Genomic DNA, 26055 nt, shown 5'->3' with positions numbered 1-26055 from the left:
GCATGACGTTTTCACTGTAATTTTTGGCCCACTCAATTTTTCTGTGATCTTCACTCTCTTCGTGGGCGGCAACTGCGCACAAGACACCTGCATATTTCGGTCACCGATCAGGCATAGATCGGGGGCAAACAAATCCTCACTCAAAAGATCCGGTTTTTAAAGAATCTCTTTTGACAAGTTGTCGCGTGACTTGCCCCTTTCCCCCTTAAATCGAAGCTGACATTGCAATTCTTACTCCTTTTCCCCTTTGTTTTGAAGCTTTAAAATTACGAACTAAGGGAGAGACTGAAATCCAGCGAATGGTTTTGTCACCTTTTTGCATGTGAAGAGACTCCGTCATAGCGCATCCTAGACGACTTGTCTCACGTACGTCACCAAACGATCACTGGCATAGCCAAGCCCAGCAGGCCTCGGCCCATTATTTGCTGTCACCAATTTTTTATTTTATTTTTGGCTTCTTTTTTTGTTCCTTTTTTCCCTTCAACGTCGTTGCCCTTTCATTTTGGTTCTATACATTGTTACATTCCTTTCTTCATATTGGATCGCTTTGTTTTGTTCCCGTCGCTCCATCCAAGCAGGAGCTTCTCCTCCCTGACTATTTGATTCAACATCACCGTCGCCCACTCGCGATTCGAACCTTTGCAATGGATCCTTCACCAACTTCCAAGATGGCCTCGTACTTTGCGCGTCTGAGCCCCGTGCCCGCCTTCCCCGAATACACCGGGCCTTATAAGGTCGGAACCGTCGATGTCGAGATTCCCGTGTCTGAGCTTCAGGCTCCTTCTCCTGCCCCCGAGGGCGCCGACAACATCCACACCATTCAGTACCGCATGTTTTACCCGGCCGTCTCGGAGTCTGATGAGAAGCGCATTGGCTGGTTGCCCACTCCTCAGCGACAACATCTTGTCGCATATACTAAGTTCCTTGGAATTGGCCCCATGCTGGCCGAGTTTCTCTCGTGAGTGCTACTCTCAATGCGCCGCAATTGTTTGTTAACCAATGTCCCTGTAGATTTCTTCCGCGACATCTCCATTACACTACGATCCCCGTCCACAAGAACGCGACCCTCAACGATGCGACGACCGAGAACAAGCGATGGCCAACCATAATTTTCTCCCACGGACTGGGCGGAAGTCGAAACTCGTACTCATACATCGCAGGCTCTCTAGCCTCGCACGGCATCGTTGTTATTTGCCCCGAGCACCGCGACGGCAGCGCAGTCGCTTCTTTCATTCGAATCCCCGAGACCCGAAACGGAACCGTCACCTCGAATGGCCGAATCGAGATCCCCTACCAGAAGATTTCCCACGATGTTTGCCCCGAGGTTTATCTGGCGCGCGAAGCCCAGTTGAGAATTCGATGCTGGGAGATGGGATTGCTTCACGAAGCTGTTCTTGCGCTTGACCGCGGCACTCCTTATACCAACTTGAACCGATCTACCCCCAGCCTTGACCAATTCGTTGGCAAGCTCAACATCCACGAGCCCGGTAGCATCATTTTCGCGGGCCACAGCTTTGGCGCAGCTACCATCACTCAATTCCTTAAGAGCACGTACTACGCCAGTGTCCCCGAAGTCGCCGCCATGGAGAAGCCTCTCTTCACTCCCACCGAGGGCAGCGAGATCCGACGACAGATTTCAGAAAAGACGCTTACCATGCTGCTCGATATGTGGTGCTTCCCTCTGATGGCTCCCAACTCGGCACCACTGTTCAATCTGCCTCTGCCCGTATACGCCGACAAGGCCACGGCCCCTGGAGGCAAAGCCATCTTGGCCGTCGAGTCGGAGCATTTCTTCAAGTGGAAGGAACATCTCAACGCCAAGGCGCGAATTCTGAGCCCCGACCCTACCGCCAAGATCGTCACCCCTCAGATCTTTGAACGGCCCAGCGGTATCAAGATGTCAGAGCCCAACTTTTTCTACGTCGTCAACTCAGCTCACCTGAACCAATCTGACTTTGGCATCCTCTTCCCGTGGTTGACCAAGAAGATCTTCGACGCCGAACAGCCTGAGCGAGCGCTGCGCCTCAACCTGCGCGCACAGCTGCAGGTCCTACGCGAGAACAACGTCCCCATCGCGCGTACTTACGTCGGAGACCTCGTGGATGGAACTTCCCTCGATAAGCTCGACAAGTTCAACAAGGCGAATGGCGACTCGTGCAAGGACGGCATCAATAACGACCAAGCCATCTTTGACAAGAGCGGCAACAATCCCGTCGGTTTCTGGCGCTGGATCGACGTTATCGGCCTCGGCGACGCCGAAGACAAGGAGTCAGGCAAGACTGCTAAGGAAAAGGTCGAAGAAGGCGAGCAAGAGATGAAGGGTGAACTGGACCCCAGCGAGGAACTGCAAGGAGCGCCGCCCTCCATCACAGGCACTGTCAGCGCGACTGCCGCGTAAAAATCACACTTAACGAAGGATATGAGGGTTTATGAGAGCGAACTTGATCTTTTCATTGAGCGGAACTGTTTTTGAGATACCTTTTTAGGCGCAAGGAATAGTCAGGATTTGACTCGGGCGTATTGGATGCTTTTCTCTGGATTAAAAGAGCAATAAGATAGACATCAAAGGGTGGATATTTGCTTTGTATGTAAGAATACACTTCTCATCTTCCATTTATGATCTTCATGGACGGTCCAGCTCGATCACCAGTGTCGACCCCTCATTCTGCCAGATTCCTCCCGTTCCACCAAGGACGCATCTCATCGACACAGGATTCCACATCCGCCCCATGACCTCGTCAAGCCCAACACTGATGTCTTGCCCCGGAGCACACACAGTCGCCCGACAGGCGCCCTTGGTCGCTGAGCGGCACCGTCCACCCTCAATGGCGATGTTTCCAGCGTCATCGGTGAGTTCGGTCCAGGCTGATATGGCGGCAGGGCAATCGAGTCTGTCGGGGCCGGGCTTCTATTCTTCCTGTTAGCTATTAACACTGCTCGAGTCATTGAGTAACTTGCCTCAGTGCATGCAACGGACTCCGGTCCCCCTTCGCCAGGCTTCTCTAAGTGATCACCCGCATCAACTCCAGTAGTCTCCGTCAGAAGGTCCCACGCAAAGTCGTCTATAACCGGGCCCTCATCGCGAGAAAGTCTCAGACCACGAGTGGCCTCGACGCATAAAGCCTGAGAGGCGAAAAGAACAAGAACCATCGCCAGAAGCATGATCGGTCGTTTGCGGATTCCGAAAAGTGAAAGCGAAAAAGAAGAATGTCTCAAGGCTGGGAACGAAAATGAGGTCTACTGCCATGTTAAACTTTGACCAGTCCGGATGCATCACACTTCTTATACATGGCTAGACCCATCACAAAAACGTCATTTGCCATACAACACACTTTCCAACCACGAGTTTCCCATCAGGAAAACAGCAACACAAAAGAGCCCGGGGAAGGCGATTGTCACGGCACATCTGGCGTACAAGCGCACCTTCCCGCGACGATCCTCGCCAGATGAAGCGTCGTACGCATCAAACCCGCTCGACTCGGCTGTGGTTGCTGGTCATTCCGGATCCGGAGGTGACACGGCTTCAGGCCTAGTATAAACTGGAATCGCCTTCTAGAAGCTTTAGTGAGAAACGAGGAATGTCTCATAAAAGGGTTAACAAAGGCCGGCGGGCGGGTCCTATGTCAAATTGGAATGGATTCTCGACGCCATTTCTATCACGCTAAGAATAGATGATCGAGAACAACAAACGAATTGACAAACGATGTCAACGCGACCCGTCCATTTTTATACAAAATCCAGCCGCCTGTGCTTTCAGCCAAGGTAGATAATATAAAAAACCCGTTTCATAATCCTTTGAGAGCCAACATGAGAGGATGGTCTCTTTGCAGCCTCCTCTTCTTGGCAAGACTCTCTGGTGTGTTGCCTTTGCTGTTGGGATCGTCGATATCTGCCCCCTTCTCGACCAGAAGCTTCACCACCCGAAGCTGAAACTCCAGAGGAAGGCGACTAATAACGGCCAGATGGAGTGGTGTTGAACCCTCGCTATCTCGAGCATGAATGTCCGCCCCCTTGTCGATGAGAACACGCGCTAGCTTCTCGCCAGATTTTAGCCGATATGACTGGCAAACCCTGTGTAGAGGTGTTTCGCCCTGTTCAGTCTTTGCGTTGACATCGGCACCTTTCTTGATGAGAAGTAGAGGTACTCCCCTGGCATATCCTGCGAGGCTGTCGCAGGCCCAAAAGAGGGGTGTGTTTCCCTGTTTATCTCTTGCATTGACATTAGCTCCCTGCTCAACGAGAAGCCGCTGTGCTCCCCTTTGTGCATTTTTGCAGGCAATGAGTAGGGGCGTTTGGCCATTGAAATCTCTTGCATCAAGGGTAGCGCCATTGCGAAGGAGAAGCTTCGTGAATGACTCGTGAAGCGAATCGCCAACGCGGAAACCTTCATAACGATGATACTCCATGATACGATGAAGGGGCGATTTGCCATCTTTGTCTTGCGCGTTGACATTGGCCCGTTGTTCAATCAACAACCTCGCCAATTTCTCATGGCCGGCCATCGAGGCTGCAATGAGGGTGTTCTGCCATCTTCGGCCTGGGTTTCGATGTTTGCTCCCCGCTCAAGCAAGAGCCTCACTACTTCCACATGGCCGTTCATTGAGGCTTTGATAAGGGCTGGCTCCGGATTGCTTCCCTTCGCATCAGGGTTAATTTGAGCTCCACTCTCGATAAGAAGCTTGACAATTGCTAATTGACCCCGACTCGAAGCTCCAGAGATGGCGGTCTGACCTTCGTAATCACAGGCAGTAGATTCTGCTCCGCTCTCCAAAAGAAACTTGACTATCGCTTCATGGCCATGACTTGAGGCTTCGATGAGGGCTAGCCGCGGGGTCTCACCCCTCAAGTCAGGTTCGATTTGAGCGCTGTTCTCAATGAGAAGCTTCACTGTTGACAAATGGCCGTTCCTTGAGGCAAAGGACAGAGCAGTGTTTCCCAGGAAATCTTGGGCGTCGATTTCAACTCCTTTCTCGACCAAAAGTTTTGCCATCTCATCATTACCCCATACTGCGGATGTTCTAAGGGCCGCCTGCATATCTTTGGGATTAAAATCCCAGTCTGCGTACGCCTCGATGAGAAGCTTCAACGTTGTGGCGGGGTCTATTTCCAAGGCGAGGGACAGAGCTGTGTAGCCCCAGGAATCATAGGCGTCAAGTTCAACTCCTTCCTCGATCAAAAGCTTTACCATCTCTTCACTTCCCCTTTTTGAAGCTTCTGTGAGCCCCATTCGCAGAGTTCTGGTGTCAAGGTCCCAGTTTACATTCGCCTTGATAAAAAGCTTCAATATTGATGCGTGGCCGTTTTCTAGGGCAAGGGAGGTGGCCCTGTGAGTATGACCGCTCTCAATTGCCAATCCTTCCTTGATGAGGAACGATACAACGGCGTGGTGCCCAGCCTTCGAAGCTCGCATGAGTGATGTGTAGCCCTCCCGGTCAACCTCATAAACATCAGTATCCTTCCGGACAAGGAGCCTTACGATGCCTGCTAGACCCTCTTGAGCAGCCCATGTCAGGGGTGTTCGATCTTTATATCCCACAAAACCTGTTTTGGACCCGAAGCCCTCCACAGTGTCAACTCCCTCGCAGATGCTCGAAGTCGAGTTCAGCAGAGCAGCAACGGCTTCTTTATGGCCATTAGCCAGGGCGGCAAATAGAGGGTACTCATATCTCTCTCCTCGAATGTCGATGCTCGGATGGCTTTGGAGCCATTTCCGGATGAGCGCGGAAAACCCCTTGTCTGCAAGGATGTAGATCAAACTTGCTGTCGAGCTGTACTTGCGGATCTTGAATTTTTCGAACAGGTTGTACATCTTGACCCAATCTCGGACTGTGATGTTCGAAAGAAACTCGCCTTGCGGAAACGTTTGTGCTGCAGCATCGGCATGGTAAAGAAGGTGCTGGCTGGCATACTCCAGAAATGGAAATTGCTTCGAAGTCTTGGCCGAGCCATCAGAATCGGATGTAGGACCAAGAGAATCCATGTGTGCACGCACTAGGTCATGATTTATGTACACGCTACATGATTGCTTGAGAGCGTCATGAGCAGAGCTTTCCCAGTCGTATCCAAGATCGGGCCACAGTTCCCGAAGCCCCTCATCTTTGATGAGAAAATCCCTCACAGATTCGTGAATGAACTGCACAGTTGAGCTTTTGGACTTGGTAACCTCGACGAGTCCTTTTGAGGAAGTGATGACATAGCTGTCAACACATTCAACAGAGTCCGAGACCGTAACGTCGGGCATCTCAGGATCAACTAGGTTTTTCGGGATCAACCCAGACCAAAGGGCATGGTAATACTCCTCCGGTCGCAGCGGTCGCTTTGCACAGAGAATCCAAAGAATACAAAGAAGTAAGTCCTCCATGTTGTCCTTGTCTCGTCTCAAAATATCCTTGAAGAGCTCACTCAGGCCACTAGGGACGTCTGCAAGCCGCTTTCGCAGAGCCAGACGACCCCTTCGGTTCTCTTTGTTCAGGATATCGACCACAAGCACGACCCAGAGGAAGACACCAGAAGCCTTCTCCAGCATCTGGGGTCGGAGCTCCTCAACGAGTGCAGTGTCTCTAATCCGGAGGTTGTGTTGGATGTAGTTATCCATGTCCTCAATGTGGCCTTGTTGATGCTCCAATGTAAGCTCGATACCATGTAATATGCGAATGTAAGGGTAATGTCGACTCGAGAAGCAGATTTGAAGCCGCACCCCTTTGCCCGCACAAGATTCCGCCAGATCTTCAAAGTAGTGGACCATCTCCACAACTTGCTGCTCATCACACTCATCCAGAGCATCAACAAAACAAGTGAAAGAGCGCTGTCCAAGTTTGGAGACTGCGTCATGGAAAAGGTCTTTCAGAATGTTCAGTGGAGGGCACTCGTTCTGGCCCCGTGGAACGAGATCAGTGTCATCTAGGACTTCCTGAAGATCAGGGTACCCTTCCAATAGCTGCAACAGCAAAGATCTGTACATTCCCGCGATTGACTTTTCGAGGTATTCGCCACGCGCGTGGAAGAAGAAGGATGCCGTGATGCCATGCGCGTGACTCTTCTTTCTTTTCGTCTTGAGGTAGACGAACTTCATTATTGTCGACTTGCCAACGCCCGGTTTCCCTCGGATCCAGAGAAACCCATGATGCTGTGTGTGTTTCTGGGGATCAAGCCATTTCAGATATTGTGGGTGTTTCAGGAACCAGTGGCAGGTTTTGGAGTGAGCTGTCTTGATGCTAATTTTGCGAGAGTCGATCTGCTCGAATTTGAACGAGTCAAGTAGGAGTCGACGTCGGTTGGGCAATGCGTCTTGAAGTGCTAGCTATTTGTGAGCACCAATTCTCAATAGACGATAAAAAACTCACGAGGATTGGCAACATCTGCGTTGTCCAAATTTTCGTTGTTCGCGGGAAGTATCTCAATCAATTCCTTGGCGTATGCAGCGGCAGTCGCTGCCGCATACTTCTGCCACTCTTTGGATTTGTGTGAATCCGCGTAGTCACAAATGCCCCGGATGGGAAGACAGGGGAGAACATCCATCAAACCTGCAGCTTCCATCTCAAAGCAGATGATATCAAGCTTACGCGCAATGTCGTCGCGGGCGAGGCTGTCCTTCATCACCTGGTTTCCGGAGGCAATGGCACCGTGGTGGATCTTGGGATGGTTGGGCATGCGTGTACTCTTGGGTAGAATGCTGGACTGATCGCAGGCACTGCAAGAGGAGAACTGAGGATCATGTTTGTATGTGGCAAGAAATAGGCGATCTGGTGACGCTGGATGACCATACTCGGGATACTTCGCAGCCATATCCTGCAAGATGGTCGGCACTCGGCTGGGCTCTAGCTCGTGCTTTGATCGTAGGTTGGACACGGCGGTCTGGAGTGAGTAACTGGGAGACTTTGCAACCGCCGTTCGCTGGATATTGCCGTCGACAATTTTGCCCAGGTCATACTGCATTACCCGGGTGCCGACAACGACATCGCCTAGTCGTATATCAGCCCTAGACGGGACGCCCCCTCCGATACCGACCATGAAGCCCTTGCGGATCGATGGGAAGCTCCGTAGTATATGGGTCGAAACACTCGCCGCATTGTTCGTCCCGTAATGGCCGTTCGGCAGACAGGCGATCACGATGTTGTGGGGCCCAATGCTGCCCAGCATGTACGTATTTTTGTCGCTGGCGTCTTGAGGCAGATCAGGGTGGATGGCGTCGAGCATGGCGCGGGCCGCCGCCATCTCTATGTGTAGCGCGCAGATCCAGGCGATGGTATACTGGCTGTGCGGGAAGGCGTCAGTTGGACTGTATCGCAACGTCTTTTGTCGTTTCGGGGGACAAGGCGAGCTCGCGGCAGCCTGGTCGCCAGACCAACTTCGTTTTTGATCCATTTTGTCGGTCTCTTGGTCAGATCAGGGCTGCCTGTGCCAGGTGAGAAGTCACCAGCAGGAGGAGACACGAAACAACGAGTCGAGGTAGAACGTGAGAGAGGCAATCGTAGAGGCGCGGCTCTCGGATGAAGGGGATACAAGAGGAGAGAGAGGCAGCTGCGGATGGCGAAGGAGAACCAGGCTGTCGCCAGCGAGGCTCCCCGGGTTGCCTCACTCAGCCACTCTGGGTCGCCCAACGTTGTCGCTTGTGTGCCTACCGCCAACGCACGAATCACAGAGCCCGGTGGGCGAAGTCAATGGCATCGAGCCTTCATGCTAGTCGATGAAGATAAAAGCAATAAAGAATAAGTTAAATGTGTGATACTGCCTCTATTTCGTTTGGCAACCCCTTTACCTAGGTGGACAAATCTTCAGCGCATTCTGGTGTTGACAGCTTCGGGTTTTGGCAGAGTTATGTGCGAACTCACAGTTTGCGCCTGAGTAGGGAGCTTGCCCCCGGATGATGGAACTGACCGTGTCTCTGAAACATGAGCCCGGGGAGTGAATACCCTCATCTACGTCATTGGGATCCAACCTGGCCGTATCAGTCCAGTTATGGAACCTTGTTCAAGGGCAAGATCGCCTTGAACTAAGGAGACGAGACTGGAGGCGGCGATCTCCCGCTATGTTAGGTCCCGCTTAGCGCCAACCTTGTAGCGCTTATTTTGGCCTCACTCACGATGCGAGGTCGGACGCTGTCATTGATCACATGGCGTTGATGAACACCGAAAGCGCGAGGCAAAATAGTCACACCATGAAACCACAGCCAGCATAATTAATCCTAGTAAAAACCATCACTATCGCAGCTCAAGCCGAAAGGCAATATTACGTTGCAGTTACTGGCCCCAGATACCCAATTAGACCCATTGAAACGATGGTAACGTTCAAGAATCCACGCCCGAACAAAGCCAATTACATCCAGTAGCGAGTGGCAGCGACTACGCCCATGACACTGAGCGCCAGAGCCTTCCAAGACAGAGACTCGGCGGCCATCCCAGCTCCAGTCGGCACATACTCAGGTACATGAGTTGGCACTGTCGCCTGGGTCTGCTCAGGTACAGGAGCTGTGCCAGGGAATGTGGCCAGGACCTGTTGTACGTGTTGTCAGTACCTTCTCGAAGATTGAACGTAACCAAGGGTTGGCAGAGGCATTGACTTACCCTGTCAATTGTGTGGACAGCTCCATTGACGGCAATTGCATCGCCCGCCAGGATCTTGGCCCCATTGAGGTAGATGGTCCCCTCTCTCACCGTGACCTTGACCTTGCTGCCCGCAAGGGTAGGGTAGACGAGGCCATCCTTGAGCAGAGGGGTGTATGCTGGAAAGTTGACCAGAATGTGACCCTTGATGAGCTCGATGAGCTCGGTGTCGGACCACTTGGTGACGTTCTTGAAGGCGCTGTTGTCGGGCGCGAGGACGGTGATGCCGGCGGTAGAGTCTAGCAAGGAGAGAAGGCCTGACTTTTTGACCAGGTCGTGGAACTTGTCGACGCCGAGGTGAGGCAAGGTGGAAGAGATGCTCTCAGGCAGAGTGAGGTCTCTGTGTTGAACGCTGTGTTAGTGATGTCGAATGAACGAAGCATGGAAGAATACTAACCCATCAATGGGACGAATGACACCATTGTCAAATGGAATATCATTGCCCGCGACATTGACATTCCCCCGAGACCGGTGTAGACCTGTCGCTTCCCTCCAGCCGGTCTCTCAACAAGACTCTGGTTGTTGACCCAGCCGAGGTTCACATACGCGGTATCGTCCAAGAAGGTCATCCGAGCATCGCCTCCCGACTGGAGGTTTCTAGTGACCATTCTCCTATCGAAACTCGACGGGAGGGGGTACCTCTGTGATTGTTCTCCCGAAAAGTAATACCCATTCTGGTACTTGAGCTGGCGCCTGACGCGACCCGGTCCCTCACTACTGGATAGTCCGGAATCGGTCGGTGCATACACCACAAGGCCAGGCTCCTTACTGTTGAGAAGCTCTGGGTTGCTTTGGAGCTGCTGTTGAAACAGGGTGAACCCACTGTCTTGGAGGGTGTTGGACAGAGTGTCCGCCAGGGCAGAGGCGGACAGGAAGGCGGGTGCGAGCAGTTGCTGCAAACGCATGATGGACGTGTGAATTGGGCAAAGTAACGAATGAACAAAAGGGTGTAGAGCAAAGGCCCAGACACCAGAAGAGACAAGATGGGGGGCCGGAGAGGAGGGGACCAGATAAGTGTGAGCTGCAGGACACTTGAGCTGGTGCTTCTTAGGAGGTTTGTAGACGCATTTAAGTACTCGACAGTTGGTACAGCATCATGCTATCATTCGTCCTATACATGTCGGAATAGCGAGGCTATGCATATCACGTCTTGGACAACATCGTCAAGTTGCATTCTACTACGTAGGCCAGGATCTTAGTCGCGCCAGCGATTAAAAGCTCAATATTTGGCAAAAAAGAAAAAAAAAAACCACTCTCCCCGCAGAGTTCTAGCTATCACAGCATGCATTTATCTCGTCCTGTCACGTTTGTCCTCTGCCTACTTCCTCTCGGGCCGCAGCGGCGTGCAGAGGGCGGGGGAAAGATCAACAAAGCCACGTCTTACACGCTTGGAGGACAGCATCCCCAGATTGGCCAGACTCGATGCGAGGCGGGACATAAACGTGCGATATAGGTAGTTGATATGAGGGAAAACATCACAGCCTGCCTTAGCTGAACAACCTCGCGAGCGCCATGTCTATGCGGCTTGACGTCTAGACTTGCGGGAAAGCAGGTTGCAACCCCCGCGTATAGGATGTGCAAGCCTTGTCATCACACGGGAAATCCTTCCGCTGGGTGGTTTTATATCTCACATAATTACGTATTATCCAATGGCGTCGCGACGGCAAGTTTCCTCTTCTCTCTAGCACCGGTGTGGCTTAACATCCGCATAAAGAGGGCGGTACAAGCCTGCATGGCAATTGCAATATTCGACCTATCCCGAGTCTCCCTTCCACAGCCTGATATATCCTCAACATTCGGCGATTCTGGAGTTTTGACGTCCCGCAGAGTAATATCCCTAGGGCTGAAGCCAACGAACGCCATCTTTTGTATAAACAGCCTCGACCGGGTTTGGCCCCCAATCAACGTCGAGATGAAAAGTGCAACTCACGATGGCCTCATCTCTTCTCACCACTTGATTATCCAACAGCCCTGTGAGGCAAGAGACAATCAGCTGACATTTCCCTGCGTCTTACTTGAGGCAACTGATTGGGTCTTCAAGTGTTACAACATTCATCTATCCCAACTGCCGAAAACCCACGGCCAACCCGGGCGTTAGGGACATGAGGCTGATTCTTGGCCATGTAGCCTCACTCACGTCAAATTTCAGCTCTCGGGGAGCCTGGTTCGTTATCAAAGAGTTTGTAGCTGTCCTAAGCACCAGGCCCAGCCTCAGAGGCCAGGCCGCCGCACCCTCCCGCAGGTGTCTCATGCGCCTGGATCAGTCAGGCTCGAAGTTGAATGTCTGCCGCTGTTTCCTAAAGGGCACCCTTCCCCTCTGTGCAGGATCTCTCTTCAAGCACATCACAGTTACTTCCTGCATGAAAGCTCTTTGCCGCGTGTCCTAGCTGCGATCGACAGATCCCGACGTATGGCAGTAAACCACTTGACTCAAGGTACGTTCTACTGCATGACATTAAACGGCAGGAACTAACAGACTTCTAGCTATCTGAATCAACTCAAAATGGCCGACATCTACACCCCGCCCGAGGACTCGGCCTATCTCCTCTCGACGGCCTTCCAGATGCCCCATAAGAATGGAGACAAATGGGCCATGGCTTTCGATAGCTATACTGGTACAATCTTGACGGCAGGCCTCTCTGTCGTCATAACCATCCTGTTTCTCTGCCTCTGGAACCTCATCAGTTTCATTGGCATGTTCTTTGACGGAAAAAAGACCAGACGCCGATACGTCGCGCTGGTCACCCTCTAGAACTCCAATGACCCCTGGTTCGCCTGCAAGGAGCTGCTCCATTACGCGGTCCAGTGCCTGAAGGAATCCGGTCCGAAGAACTCCAGTCAGGAGGACTCCAGGGACTCGGGTGACTTCTGGTACGGTCTTGGGTTCGGTCTCGCGGCCTTTGTCGTGTTTTCCGGGGGCATAGTGACTAGTATCATGGTCCCGTCAGCCCTTCTGATCGGCAACGTCGCCCCCGTGAGGCCGAGTTCCGTCTTCTGGCCCCAGGACCCTGACGATGATGTCAAATACCTCCAGGTGTTTGGCCTCCGTGCCCCTGCTGCCATGCGGTCTCTAGGTAGCGTGGAGGCAGCCCAAGTCACGTTGCGCGACAGGGTCTACATTGAGGAGAACCCCAAGTACTCGGGGCCAACGATGAAGAGCCTGTCAGGGGCGTCAAGTACAACTACACCCTCTCTGGGGTGGACATGGGTCTCCGATGGGGATCTGAGTTGTCCTTGGACGTGACTGGCTCCTGTATCACCGAGTACGGTTGGGTGGACAAGCGAGCAAACAGCAGTGACAATCCGGGAGACGTGTACCGGCTCTGGAACATTGATTCAAGAGATCAAACTATTTTCGTACCCATCAGCGACGACGTCATCCTTGATGCTCCATCAGCGGGTTTCAGGTCGCACCCAGATGGAGCCGCGCAGCTTCTGAAGGATTCCAACGTGTCGTAGGCGGTCATGATCTACGCGGCTCATCGGTCTAGTATCAGCAAAAGCACCGATCCATGGTATGCCACCGAGCAGCGTAAGGAGCCGGCGCCAGGGAATCAACTCGAGGCCGACTATTGGATGAAGCGATACAGACCTTTTCTCTCCTGCTGGCAGCAGGACAAGTGGAGATACGGATCTCATTCAGTCAAGTCGGTCGATGAACTGAAAAAGATACCTGGCATCAAGATCAAGGAGGTCCTGCTCGAGATTCTTGAATCCGCCTTTGGTGACAGCCCCATGATCGTCAAACTCGGGACTGCTAGCGGTACCTCGGCTCTCCGATCTCGGACTACGAGCCCAAACGGTATCATTGACGCTCAGAACTGCAGGATGATTGATGATATGGAGCGTCTCATCTTGGCCAGTTTTGTGGCGAGCAGGAGCGTCTTCACCGATGCCACCATGTTCCCCGAGGTACGATACCCGAATCTAGTGACGGGCGGCGACAAGAAGCCAAAGAGCGGTGCGGGAGACTTTGTCGTCTCAAGCCCGGAAATACAGACATTCTCTCTGAACGGCATCACCGCCCTCCTGGTTCTCTTGGTGGTCCTGATCCTGGCAAACGCTGCTACGTCGTGGCTCCTCGGTTTCTTTTACAGGAATCAAAACACCACCGAGCAAGGCAACAATCTCGTTGATGTTGACCGGTGGACTCGGTTCCGTGTATTTGCAGCTGTTCAGCTATTCCGCTGCTTGTTCGAGGGCTCTGAAAACAAGGTCGAGCAATGTGAATGGAGCTGCGAAAAAACAGTCCCCGATGTAAAGAAAGGCGATTACGAGGTCAAACTTGTTGGCGGATGTGGCGAGGACAGGTGCATGGGGCACCTGAGCAAGACTCTCAGCAAGGGTGCAGCCGCACAAAGCGAAGGCGGGAAGGGAGACAGCAACCTGAAGGATAAGACTGTTGTCGTAAACCCTGTCGCCAGTGATGACGAAGCTGGTGAATAGAACCGGGAAAGGGAGGCGATGCTACCCAAATCTGTAGTCTTTGCAGAGATTAGGAATGCTTTGCGCCGGGGCTGAGGAGGGTTTGCTCTGAAGGCGCCTGCAGGGACCTCTTTTTGGGCATGTCTTCGAGACTTTTCCAATACAAGAACCTAGAGATGAGTCGGGCAGTTGAATTTGAGGAGAATGGTTTGAGGGGAGGTTGACAGGAGGACGGTGGTGTGTTGTGTTGCGCCGTTGGAATGAGGGTGGCATCACCGACAATCACTTACAGTTCTTCATGGTCTTTTGAATATGTACCCGGCTTAAAAGAGAGTACACTGAGAAATAATCCATAGCCCTTGTCTTTAGTGTCGGGTGTTATCCCATTACCTAGGTATCCCAGCATCAATGAAATCAAGTAGTAGCCCTGGTAATTGACGGTACGCGTCTTGTACAAGATGTCGAATCCCAAGCAAAAGTCTTATTTCTCAATCTATATGTCTTTTAACTCCTCAAGGCTAGCGAAACCAATCTGTGCCTTGTATCTCCCGCTCATCTTCATCTCCAGCGCCCAGTTGTTCGAACCTATCTCGCCAGCTTCCACGACCCCCTAAGCTCTTGGACCGCTGATATCCTGCAATGATCCGAACTCGTGGAATGAGAGATCCCTCATTACCTCAATCTTTTGTTGGTACCTCAAACGCGTCGGGAAAGAAGGAAACGTGAGAACAGTGCATCAATAAGGCGCTGAGGGTTGTGGGCGTTCCAGAAACGCTGTGTATGCTGTTGTATTTCCTCGGCCAGAACTCGGGCCGCGAAACGTGCCCTGTGCGAGGCCACATTGTCAGGACGAATGACCGCGGGTATCTCCGTGATACGGTCTAGCACATCTTCCGCTAGGTTTCTCTTTTTATCAGTTAGTAGGTGTCGTCCAAAGAAAGAGCATTTTGTGCGAGAGGAACAGTACCATGAGTAGCACGGACGAATGGGTCATAGTCGAGCCGCAGTTTTCGCAAGCTCTCGCACCGCGAATGTTGCTGAAGGTACACTGTGGGTTCGGACACTGATGAGCGTCTTCGATGAGTTGGGCAACGTCCTAAATAAGACTGCGCGTTGTTACTCTTGCTACCCCCCGCAAGACTCTGGGAATTGGGTCGTTTGTCCTTGCCATGTTGAGGGTTGAATTCGTGTGGGTGATGTTTGTTGTGAGATGGATAGGTTGTGTAGTGGATAGAGGGTATACAGAGGAACAAGGTGTGCGTGTTGAATGATAAAGGCAAGCTGGAGAGGAACTGTGATGGATTCTGCTTTCTTATATTATCATCAAGGCTCCTAGCCATGCCAGCCAGACCAGCCATGCGAACAACGACATCATATCTGGCACTCTCAAGATTATGATGAATCAATATCGAGACTAATGGGGCATTCAGCTGAGCGACAAGTTTCAGGACATGGGGGCTCTGCTCTGACTGGGCCCTGTCGTTGGAACAAAGGCTCAAGAACTGGATGACTCAGGCGATGCCTGATAGTAGAATCCAACTGGCTACTCAACTCCAGATCAGGTCCCCTTGAACGGCCGTTTCAGGCCTAATCCACTGATGCCTTGGAACGCGGGCACCAGAGACAGAGGTGAGCAGCGCCCCTGGTGCTAAGAAAAGAGGCATTCTGATAGCGACAAAGAACGGACGAAACAGTGGCGTTGAAGCCACATGGGCGGAAACAACATGGGATATAAGAGTTTAAAACCCTGGTCTTGTTTCTTCACGCTAGGCGGCCTAAAAGTCTTTGACAAGCAAACAGGGTCTGGGGGGAGTACATGTCAAATTAATGACGAAATTAAAACTATTCATAGGTCTACAATACCAATTACGGGACCTGGATCAACCCTAGCAAAGTGATAAACCAATCTTGGGCATCCAAACTGGCTGTACGCAATTCGAACATGTAACTGCGCGGGCTGCGTCGAAATTTGCAATGCGGAAGATTTCCTGGCACCAAGCCTCGCCCGTGCACCCAGAAACGCTCCGCATCGTCCGCACCGGCTTGGACAAGAGTGTCAAAGATGTCCCAGCATTTTTTATTCAAAAACAGCTGAAACGGTACATTGACGCCCTTCTGATTCCATCTCCGGACCTGTATACTACGCGGGAGGGGAGGGTTAACCACAAACAGCCCCGCGAGGACGAGCGGTGACGGTTGCTGTCGAAGCAGGGCTTCCTCTTGGGTGTAGCTGGGGTTTGCCCCCTTACCAATGAGCCATTTTACGCAGTCAATCCTAACATGCCCTATGGCAATGTGTAGAGGTCGACAGCCGTCAAGAAACGGCCACTCGGTCGTGAGGTGGTTTCCCTTCCAGGGGTGATCCATCGGTGCACCGACTTTGTGGCAGATCTCAAGGGTGTCAAGGTTGCCGTCCATGACGCTGACAAACAGAGGGAGCCAACTAAGTTGCCTACCAGCTTCTCTGTATAGGTGCAAGATCAGGGTGCGGTAGAAGAATCTTGATGTTGTGACAAAGTTGAAGCCGTCATCGGCCGGGGAGAGATGCGACAACACTAGGGGCAGTATTTCGCGGGGAAAGCGAAGCAGAAAACTTTGGGGGAAATGTCCCTTGTCTTCCACCAGCTCGTCTTCCACCGGTCTGGCTTCCACTTATTCGCGTTTCCACTCGAGAGCTCTGGTTAGGTCTTGGTCGTGTGAGGCACCGAATTTTAGCAACGAGTCGAATATCTTGCGGCCCCGGAGCGCCAGCACGTCCTTGTCGGGTATGTGAATCCGTTTCCTCCTCCACCTGGCAACCACCTCGAGCTTCCTGGGATAGTGGCCTCTGAGTAACTGTGAGTCGCAGATCAGTTCGAGCGTCCGTATCTTGCCTTCCTTGTCGATCTCGTACGGGTTGATCCCTTGATCAAGTATCCACTCCACGGCTTCGACCTGGTAATGCATCATGGCTACGTGAAGTGGCTGGTCACCTTCATCAAGGTTGAGAACCCACCATTTGGGGTCATTGCCCGGCCATCGATAGTCAAGTGACGCACCAGCCTCGAGACATCTCATTAGGGTGCGGATGTTACCACATACGGCCCCGACGAACAAGGGGGCCCAGTTGGACTTTCTTCCAGCTTCCTTGTATAGTTCCAGAATGAACAACTCGTGAAGTCTTCTCGACGTACAGACTAGGCTGAATCCACCCCCATCCAAAGATATATATGAAAATACTTGATACAGAATCTTTGGAGGCAAGTCGGAGAGCCTGATTCGTTTTTCATCGTCGTGCTTAGGACTCGGAGGCATGAGGACTCGGTCCCTTCAAGGTATAATTTTGGTTGGAACTGTTGTTGTATTTTCTATCGCTTTCGGCTTGTTGATTGTTGCTATAGGTGATCAACTGTATAAATATACTTGCGTGATGGGGGAGGGATGTTTCCTCCCTTGACAAAGACCTTCATCAAGCACCACTATCCGTTGTTTCCCATTACCGTCTGTTGCCTTGTCCTCTCACCATTCCCATTCTTTTCCTGCCAGCTAAAAAGTGTTGACAAAACTCATCTCACCCTGGTGTTAAGCCACAGGGCGTGGGTGAACACGACGCCAGAACAACCCCCTTTGTCTACATGAAACTAACAAAGGCCAGCATCAAAATACCCTCTTTATTAAATGGGGGATTGTTTTTAAGGAGCATAGTCCTACTCGAAAGCCTTCAAAGCGTGAGCATAACTTTGACCGTCAGGTTGAAACGTCTTGTGATCCAGCCCCTTGGGCTGGGGGACTACGAGGAGCCAAGGTTCCTTGGTCTCAATGCACTTCCATGAATGACAGGCTTTTCCTTTTATTCATTTGCTATATTAATAGCTATTTCCTTTGTTACAGTAGCAAAAGAGCCCCCAACGAACGACTCCCACATCTTGAGCACATAATCGTCAAGAATGCCAACTTTATCTTTGTTCGCAAAGCCCAACTCCAAACGACCTCAAAAATCTGCGTATTAATAAAGCACTGAATCAGTATTCGCCATGCCTCCTTAGGAATTAATGGAATGTGAAGGAGATATAACAGTTCCTGAAGCAGGTTTGTAGGCCGTTCGCCCTTATAGAGACTGGTAGTCTCCTCTGAAGCCCCTGTTATAAGGTGGACTATGAAAGAGATTAGATTCATGCATTCTTTCCGGCATTTTCATAGCTTCATACCTGAAAAGGTTTCTCATGCCCACGATTGCGGCGGCTCCTCCAGCGTAGATTCCCAACAACCTACTCCAACCCACATTCCCATACACGGACTGACCAACAGCCAATGCAACAAGATCATACACCAGACATCCGCCAAAGATCCAGTCGCTGGTGGCTGAAAGCAGGCCGAAGCCGATACCCGTGGCGACTTTGACGGCGGTGGAGGGCTGCGCGTTGACAAAGTAGGCCACGGAGGAGTTGTGTAGAAGATCCAGGACACCAATGCCAGCAAAGGTCTTTGAGACAATGTGATTGAGGACTGAGTTGGTGGAGCTGATATCCATGGGAGGAAGACGTCTCGAAATGTAGTACAGTTGCGCCACAGAGTTGATGACGACAAAGACGTTGGAAACCTTGAGGTTATTACTGTTCCAGAAGATCATCCAGGCTGAATGGTCAGTAAGTTTAATCAAGTAAATATCAAGTGCTCTTACTAGCAATGCAAAGGTTACCCAGCGCATAAAAGGGCGCAAAGTCAACCATGCTAGAGACATCCTTTTGGGACGCCTCGGCCTTGTACAGGCGCCAGAGCCAGGCCAGCTGGAACAACTGCTGCGGGAAAAAGAATCCAGCAATAAAGTACGGCTGGGGAGAAAAGAAGGAGATGTTGGCATCGTGAATATCCTTCATGTTGGGGGAGCTGAGCATGCCGTATGTCTGCGCGGCAAAGTCGATGACGAAGGACGTTGGAGCGAGCCACCTCGCCGTTGAGAGTTCGGCGCCCATGATTGTAGATTTGACCAGTATTGTATGCAAGATAAGCTTTGAGAAGGTTTGTAGACGATGTTGTTCTTTGTTGCGCAGCGTTTATCGTGCAAGGAACAAAAGAGAAAAAGAATGCTTTCAGCTTGCCAGCTGCAAACCTTTATTTCAGACCAGTATCTGTATTCTCGTAAGCTAGTTGCAAATCGATGACATATACGACTTGACTTGATCTGGTTCAGAGGTCAGCGGAATGTAAGATCCATCTGTTGTGGATTAGCGTCATCGATTCCAGCGAGAACGTGCATGACAGCATGATATCCGATCGGCGTTCTGAAGCAGGCAACGATACGTCAAATAATTCCTAGACACCTAGAGATGATAATTTTGAGATAATTGTTATTGGATTGTCGGCTGCATGGAAGTGGTAAAAGACTTGTTAACACAGTAATAAAGGACGGTTGCGTCTAGGACGCGAGTTGTGCATATTTAACAAGGACTCCTTCTGTTTAAAGATAATGTGAAGTTGATACATACGTTGTTTACAGTCTATCTATTGCAGCTCAAAGTCAAATATAATTCACATCATCATGCCAGTCTATCCTAAATTCAACCTCTGATATCTCACTCCTCAGGATTCGACTCCTCCCACATATTCTTATACAAATGACATCGCAGGTCAAGCAGCGTAGGCTTGATAACCTCCAACCCATCGCCTCCCTTCGTATCACCATCAGGCCTCACCCCATCACCAAGCACTCCAACCTTGGGCCCTTCATCCCATCCAGGCCCTTCCTCTGGGTCCTTGACAAAATCCGCCCACGCCTTTTGCATCACTCTGCTAAGCTTTTCTTGGTACTCTGTAGCTCCTTTCTCGGGGAAACTGCCAAAGAGGGTGCTAAGCTCAGCAGCGTGGTATGCTCCACTGCCTTTAAAGATCTCAGTGTTCTCAAAGCTCGCGTTGTAGACGAATCGCCAGGTCTTGATGCCAACCGAGGAGAACTCATCTGCCATGAACTTTGTCGGACACTGCGCGCCAATCTCGGTGACGATGGTAGTGATTTGGTCAAACTCGTTGTTGATACCCGGGGATCCAATAGGGTAGAGGCTTCGGAGGAGCCGGATCTGGGCGGGTGTGATGCCAGAGGCAAAGTGGGACAAGGCCTCCTCCAAGGTGATTTCTTTGAGCTCGGGAAATCGACCTTCCTCTGCAGTGGTTCCGATCAAGATTGGAACGCGGGCCATGGACTCTGGGTCCTCCTCTGACCTGAGGCGTTGTCCACGAGGGTAGTTCGCCTGGGTGACGCCATCATCAGCGAGTGGCATAAAGGTGAGTGCTGCTCTCTCGACAACATCCCGAAGCTTGTCAGCAGGCAACTCGCGCATGCACTTGAGGGTTTCGTCAAAGTTGTCTTTCTTGCAGCCTGCTTTCTCTGTGGCATTCACCCAGGATCCGCTTGGTGTCAGGGTAGCCTTTGCTGTGCCTGACTGTATGATAGCACCGCGGAAGGGAAGGGGGTCCGGAGGAGCAGTCAGAAGCGCATCGACGCCAGCTGCACCGGCGCTCTCTCCAAATATGGTGACTTTTTCGGGATCACCTCCGAAAGCCTTGATGTTTCGTCGTACCCAGTCTAGAGCAAGACGTTGATCGAGGAAACTAATTCAGATTAGTGTCTGTTACAAACTAAAGCTAGAGGAGTACTCACCCAGGGTTGCGTTCGCCCTTTGGCAGGTCAGATGTCTCAGGAAAGCCAAAAATGTTGTTTCGGTAGTTGACAGTAACCACAATAATATCCTCATACCCTGCCATCTTCGACCCGTCATACAGCGGCAGGGATCCTGATCCGTGGTGAAAGCTTCCTCCATAGATCCAGAACGCAACAGCCTTGGAACCAGGCTTCGAGCCTGCCGGGGCAAACACATTGATGTTCAGGCAGTCTTCGCTTTCCCCGGCAGGTGGGGGAGGAGTGTACCAGATCTTGATGCTCTCATTCCGCTTGTCTTCAGGGTAGTTGAACTTGGGTATGCAAGCGGGCTTGTGCTTTGAGGCATCGTAGGGTTTTGACCACGATTTGGCTGGTTTGGGTGGTGCGAAGCGTACGGGAGCTTCAGCGAAAGGAATGCCGAGGAACTTGTTGACGGTGACTTTTGAGTCTGGGATGGACGTGGTGGTACCAATCACATCTCCTGTGTCGATGACGGCCGTTGGGCTATTGGAGTCTATTTGATGAGGGATTGCAAGTGCTGAAGCGGCGCACAGAGCCGCGGCTAAGATATTACGAGAAACCATCTTGTTGCTCGTAGTGATAATGCTATAAGAGAATACCAACTATCTGTCGACGGACTACCTTGGTTATATAGGATGATGATGCTAAGGTTCTGGGCGCATGTTGTCAGCCAAGCGTTGGCAGCCCCAGCGGTGGCTGAAGCCCATACTCGACTTTGAAGCCATAAGTGGCTCGCGCATGATTTGTCTCCATTAAGGGACCACAAAGATGATTTGAAAGCAAGGATATGATCAAAGCTGAAGTCTTGGCCTGTAAAACATGTGCATCTCACCTCCTTACCTGTTTGGGCGAAATCGAGCGCCTGGAGTTTATGATTGGTCAGTATTTAGGTTTCGGGAGACCCCACAAGGCTTCTAGCGCTGCGACGTCATCATCCTTCATCTCAACGGCGGCGAGTCAGCCCGAGAATGGTCAAGCGTGCCTCCTCAGCCTCAACTTCAACCCTGAACCTAAGGCTGGAGATCCTTCAGCACTGCCCCCCGTTATGGGGAGGTATCGAAGGCATGGCGTGGTTGATCTATTTGCCTCAGTCTTGGCCATCTATCTTTGGTTCATTCTGGATCTCCTCGCCATTTGAGAATGACACAAGAGGCTCTCTGACAGAATGTCCTGACTGATTCTGTGCTGGAGAGTTTTGGTATATGGGCTAACTGAAGTCCCAATTGAGTCTTACATAACTCAAGCCTAGCACCTTAGGTCTGCTCCTTAATTTATTATTTAGCACCCCGAACCTATATAAACATATGAAAATATGAACAAGACGAGACTGCAGCATGGACTATTCAAACCAGGCAGTTCTAATGAGTGTGGTAATATTCGCTTCCTGTGCTTGAAGTGTTGCGAGTTAGTCATGTACAAAGTCATGTGAAGGGTAGTATAAGCTCTTGAGCCTGTTGAATAAAGTATAGAAAATCCCGAGCATGGCAACAGTTGATCTCCCCATACCCAGCCTCGCCACAGTTGTTATCAACACTTCATCAGTCCTAGATAGTTCATGCTTTGTCTACCATGCGCAAGGTGCCAGTTGATAAGAGGTTTATCTAAGCCAACCTAAAAATAATAAAGGGTGATCAAAAACATAATAAAATAAGTAATTACAGATATATTATAATAAAAATCATAGTTTAGAGCGCTTTTAATTACTGTCATAATAATTTAGCAGTTATCTTTCGATGAGAATAAGACTATTCAATGCCAGGTCTCATCAAGCTCCACAACCCTGCTGTCATTATTCATCTCCACCGAGGCCCTACAACGGCTTCGAAATTTATCCAACTCCAGGGGTAGCTCAGGGTAGATGCTCGTCGATCTCACCATCTCAGACAAACTTCTAATGGCATCTTCCAACGGTGCCAAAGGTTGCAAGCCACAGTATGCATCGTCGTGCCTCAACGAGCCTTTCAGCGCTCTAAACGCCCCAACACATTTAAGAACCAGTTGCTGATTTTGACCACCGTTTCCGAGATGGAAGTCAACATCTTTGAGCTTTTTCTGGGTCCTTGCACATAGTAAGATGAAATCCTTTGTGTTCTCTTTGATGGAGTCGCTTTCCTGCATGAAAGAATCGTTGAGCTGCTGGGCTGAGCCGCTTGGCTTCGTGGGGTACGCCGCCCTTGTAGAAATAGTTTCAAGCCAGGAAATAACGTTGGGCGAGAGACCCAGATCTCGCGGTGAGATTTCGAAGCGGGAACAGATGTCTAGACAGTGATTGACATGCGGAACGACATAGTCCTCCGCTTGTCGTTGGTAGAACTCGTAAAAAAGTTGCAACATATCTCTGATTTGGTGTTTTCGGGCTTCATCGCTAGGCAGCAGCTGCGCGAACTGCAAAACGAGTGGGTGAATGTCAAGCCTTTTAGATCTTCTTGGTCCGCTCGAAACAAAGAGCGAAACGTCTCGAAGCTTCTCAAGCCATTTGGAAACTACGAGATACTCTGACCGAAGGATTGCGCCATGGGCTGAAACATCTGCCCCTGGCAAGAGTCCTTTCTTGCTCGTTTTGAGAAACGAGTCAATGCAATCGTCGTCTGTGCGTAGATAAGGAAGTATCTGCAAAAGCTTCACAGCATTTTCCGAGCCTTCTTTTTGTTTCAATAACTCGAGGGAACTGTTGAAAGCATCCCAGAGTGATCGATCTCTGGCCGCAAACTTGAAAAAGATTCTCCGTTCTTCGCCAGTTCCATTGCCGAGGATCCGAACAAATTCTTCTGTCGGATCGTCGAATGTTCCAAGATACTCCAGAAGGAAGGGGATCACGTTTTGTGCTGCGAGGGGATGGCCTTGGATAGCTCTTGACAAACGTTGGAAGTCTTGCTCGTCTAAAAGTTGCGAATCCTCTGGCGACAAGCTGTGTAATGAATTTTGCAGTAGCAAGGCCGTGTCGTTGACTGTCAGAGGCGCCAATCGAAGATCCTGAGACTCTCTCCCAGGCCCCTTGAGGTTCGAGTCTCTGGTCGACATGACGATGTGCCATGCTGGATACTTGAGGGCGGCTTGAATGCTTGCTGCCCCAAATATCTCTGCATCATCCATGATGAGGAGCGAATCCTTGTTAAAGTCCTTTCCCAACCAGTCGACAAAAATTTGAATTCTTTCGGGTGTCTCAGTCCGTCGCCAACGCTCCCAGTTGATATTGGGGTTCTCAATCATGTCAAACCCGATGCTGTTGCAAACAGCGGCGAGGGCATCCTCAAGCTTCTTGGAGTTGTGGGCTCTGAGGAAGAAGATATTTCGGCGATATCTATGCTTGGCTGTGAATCTCATCAGAACTTCGGTCTTCCTAAACTTATGTTAGTCAGGGAAGAGCAACCTGAAAGCTTCACATACCCGATCCCCGCGATGCCCTTTACCACTGTTAGCTTCGGACGTGCCGGGGGTTGAGCTACCGCCTTCTCGAGCTCGCCCATCTCTTCATTCCGCCCGACCAGCGGCGTTTGAAGGGTAAGACGATACTGAATCTCATTCATCTCACTGCCTTCCCACCAAAATTTCTTGTATGGTGGGTACGCACAGGCAAGAAAACGAGGATGGCCAAACATCTATTAACTCTATCAGACATAATCATCCGTCGTCCTTGGTGTGTCGGTTGGTCTTACACGTCGTTCATGTCCCTGCTCGGGCTCCAGTCTTCCAGTGACCTCGAAAAACACTTGGTTCAGAGCAGAGCTGATTGTAATGTAGGCCCCGAGCTTCGTGCTAAACTTGCAGATTCCACTGTGATCCTGTGGGATCATGAGGGCAGGGTTTTCAGGGTCCAAGGATGCCGAGCCTTGGGTGACAACCTTCAAGAGTCAGGATCGTAACAATAAAGAGACAAAGAAGAGGCGGGAGACCCACGTGTTGATAAGTGCCCCTGATGAGCTTCCTGCGACCTTCGGCAAAGCACCGAAATGGGGGGCGCGGTGTCAGCTTGAGAAAAGCCTTCTTATCCCACACAGAGGCAGGGTTGAACGACTGAAGATGCGAAACAACTTCTGGCCTCACACCAGCCACAGTCCCGGCAGCCGCCACTATAAAGTTGCTCCAGTCTGCCTTGGTGGTGCCAGTGTGTGGGGTTGCCAGAAAGACCAGTCCACATTGAGACAAAGTTATGCCTCTGATGCTGGATGTTGGGAGCTGCGACATAGCCTGGCATCGTGTTATTTGCTGCACAACTGATGCCAAAGGACGGTCCTTACCTTTCTGGCGACCAAGCCCCCCAAAGAGTGGCAGACAAGGAGTAATGGGCGTGCTCGTTCCTGCAGGGTGTGTTAGGTAAAACAGGTCAAAAGGTTCCCTTAGGCTCTCCCGCAGTTCATTAGTTACCTCTTTAGAAGTCCTTACTTCGCTTAGGCAGTGAATCAGAGACTCTGCCCAGTTATCCAGCCCCGCCACGGTGCCCGGATCTGTCAAGTCGGAGTCATAGCCAAATGTCATGATTCGGCTGTTGCTGAAATACTCCGAAGAAGGAAGGTAATCCCGGAGCCACATTATGCCCTTATCAGACGCATTCCATGTATCAATGGCGTTTCCTCCGAGTCCATGAACGGCACAGATGCTTTGGGTAGGTGGTTAGTATGGAAGCAAATTCAGAGAGCGTAGGAAGAGAGCCTACTCCATGTTAATCCCGACCCCTTCGCTTCTTTCCCTCCCTTTTTCCTCTCGATCCTGTTGTTCATCCTGCTTGGGTTCATACAGGACTGTGATTCCCTGGAAGCTGCTCGACAAATCCCAATCCCTCCACTGATGCATAGCATTTGAGCTCTTTCTTGCTTTTTCATGCCTTTTGAGAACCAACTCAGCAGCCTCCTTGGATGGGAAGGCTATTGTTCCAACCCTGAGGCCGTGTTGGTCGGCAAACGAGGTACGAATCCCGTCATCGATACCTCTTATCAAGGGGGCATCATCTTGGCCATTTGCAGAAGGCGAAACTGGGCTAGATGGCTCTGTCGGTGTTCCGAAATGATCTTGACCTATCTTCTTCCAATGTTTGACCTTTAAAGAAGAGAACATGGACTTTTTCTTGAAATCCTGCCCCGCAGCAGAGAGGCTTCGTACGAAGTCCGCAAACTGCTCCTTCGTAGTATCGTCAGGAATAGAGGAGACCCGGAGGGCATATTTACTCTCGAGTGGCATCACGTCGACGAGCGTGAGAGGCAGCTTGGGTAAGCAGATAGGAAGAGGAGAGGATGATCTGAGGAGGCCGGGTTTGAGAGAGGAGGCCTCAGAGCCCTGTTTTAGTGATCATCATCAAGAAGCAATATGATCAGCTGAAAGCAAGCCAGGCCAATCATCTAAGCGCCCAGGGTCTACCGCCCCGAAAATTCTTGCAAT

The 26055-nt window shown here is 51.0% G+C and overlaps 8 protein-coding genes across 8 annotated transcripts; 2 read left to right on the top strand and 6 right to left on the bottom strand.

Moving 5' to 3' along the window:
• Positions 1-644: 644 nt before the first annotated feature.
• MRS44_012332 (uncharacterized protein) lies at positions 645-2398 on the top strand (the record flags this gene model as incomplete). The annotated part of the gene is made up of 2 exons (XM_046273822.2): positions 645-958; positions 1012-2398. The coding sequence occupies 2 exons, from the start codon at positions 645-647 to the stop codon at positions 2396-2398; spliced, it is 1701 nt and encodes a 566-aa protein (XP_046133217.2).
• Positions 2399-3785: 1387 nt separating this feature from the next.
• MRS44_012331 (uncharacterized protein) lies at positions 3786-8364 on the bottom strand (the record flags this gene model as incomplete). Its single annotated transcript, XM_065618768.1, has 3 exons — positions 3786-4523; positions 4580-7296; positions 7344-8364. The coding sequence occupies 3 exons, from the start codon at positions 8362-8364 to the stop codon at positions 3786-3788; spliced, it is 4476 nt and encodes a 1491-aa protein (XP_065474840.1).
• A 951-nt stretch (positions 8365-9315) lies between these two features.
• Positions 9316-10507, bottom strand: MRS44_012330 (uncharacterized protein; the record flags this gene model as incomplete). Its single annotated transcript, XM_065618767.1, has 3 exons — positions 9316-9492; positions 9564-9954; positions 10059-10507. The coding sequence occupies 3 exons, from the start codon at positions 10505-10507 to the stop codon at positions 9316-9318; spliced, it is 1017 nt and encodes a 338-aa protein (XP_065474839.1).
• A 1598-nt stretch (positions 10508-12105) lies between these two features.
• MRS44_012329 (uncharacterized protein) lies at positions 12106-14048 on the top strand (the record flags this gene model as incomplete). Its single annotated transcript, XM_065618766.1, has 4 exons — positions 12106-12342; positions 12409-12676; positions 12730-13057; positions 13106-14048. 4 exons carry the CDS (start codon positions 12106-12108, stop codon positions 14046-14048), a joined length of 1776 nt encoding a protein of 591 aa, XP_065474838.1.
• Positions 14049-16679: 2631 nt separating this feature from the next.
• MRS44_012328 (uncharacterized protein) lies at positions 16680-17321 on the bottom strand (the record flags this gene model as incomplete). The annotated part of the gene is made up of 1 exon (XM_046281148.2): positions 16680-17321. One exon carries the CDS (start codon positions 17319-17321, stop codon positions 16680-16682), a length of 642 nt encoding a protein of 213 aa, XP_046133222.2.
• A 793-nt stretch (positions 17322-18114) lies between these two features.
• MRS44_012327 (uncharacterized protein) lies at positions 18115-18979 on the bottom strand (the record flags this gene model as incomplete). Its single annotated transcript, XM_046281149.2, has 3 exons — positions 18115-18160; positions 18215-18641; positions 18688-18979. The coding sequence occupies 3 exons, from the start codon at positions 18977-18979 to the stop codon at positions 18115-18117; spliced, it is 765 nt and encodes a 254-aa protein (XP_046133223.2).
• A 600-nt stretch (positions 18980-19579) lies between these two features.
• MRS44_012326 (uncharacterized protein) lies at positions 19580-21245 on the bottom strand (the record flags this gene model as incomplete). The annotated part of the gene is made up of 2 exons (XM_046284057.2): positions 19580-20612; positions 20662-21245. The coding sequence occupies 2 exons, from the start codon at positions 21243-21245 to the stop codon at positions 19580-19582; spliced, it is 1617 nt and encodes a 538-aa protein (XP_046133224.2).
• A 1186-nt stretch (positions 21246-22431) lies between these two features.
• MRS44_012325 (uncharacterized protein) lies at positions 22432-25857 on the bottom strand (the record flags this gene model as incomplete). The annotated part of the gene is made up of 7 exons (XM_065618765.1): positions 22432-24022; positions 24070-24281; positions 24339-24524; positions 24580-24870; positions 24921-24980; positions 25066-25279; positions 25337-25857. The coding sequence occupies 7 exons, from the start codon at positions 25855-25857 to the stop codon at positions 22432-22434; spliced, it is 3075 nt and encodes a 1024-aa protein (XP_065474837.1).
• Between the last annotated feature and the right edge of the window lie 198 nt (positions 25858-26055).

The sequence above is a fragment of the Fusarium solani genome (genome assembly GCF_023522795.1).
Source record: "Fusarium solani strain SB1 chromosome Unknown bctg00000008, whole genome shotgun sequence".
NCBI lineage: Eukaryota > Fungi > Ascomycota > Sordariomycetes > Hypocreales > Nectriaceae > Fusarium > Fusarium solani.
Note: the sequence above shows the minus strand (reverse complement) of the source record. Positions and strands in the feature narration are given on the sequence as shown.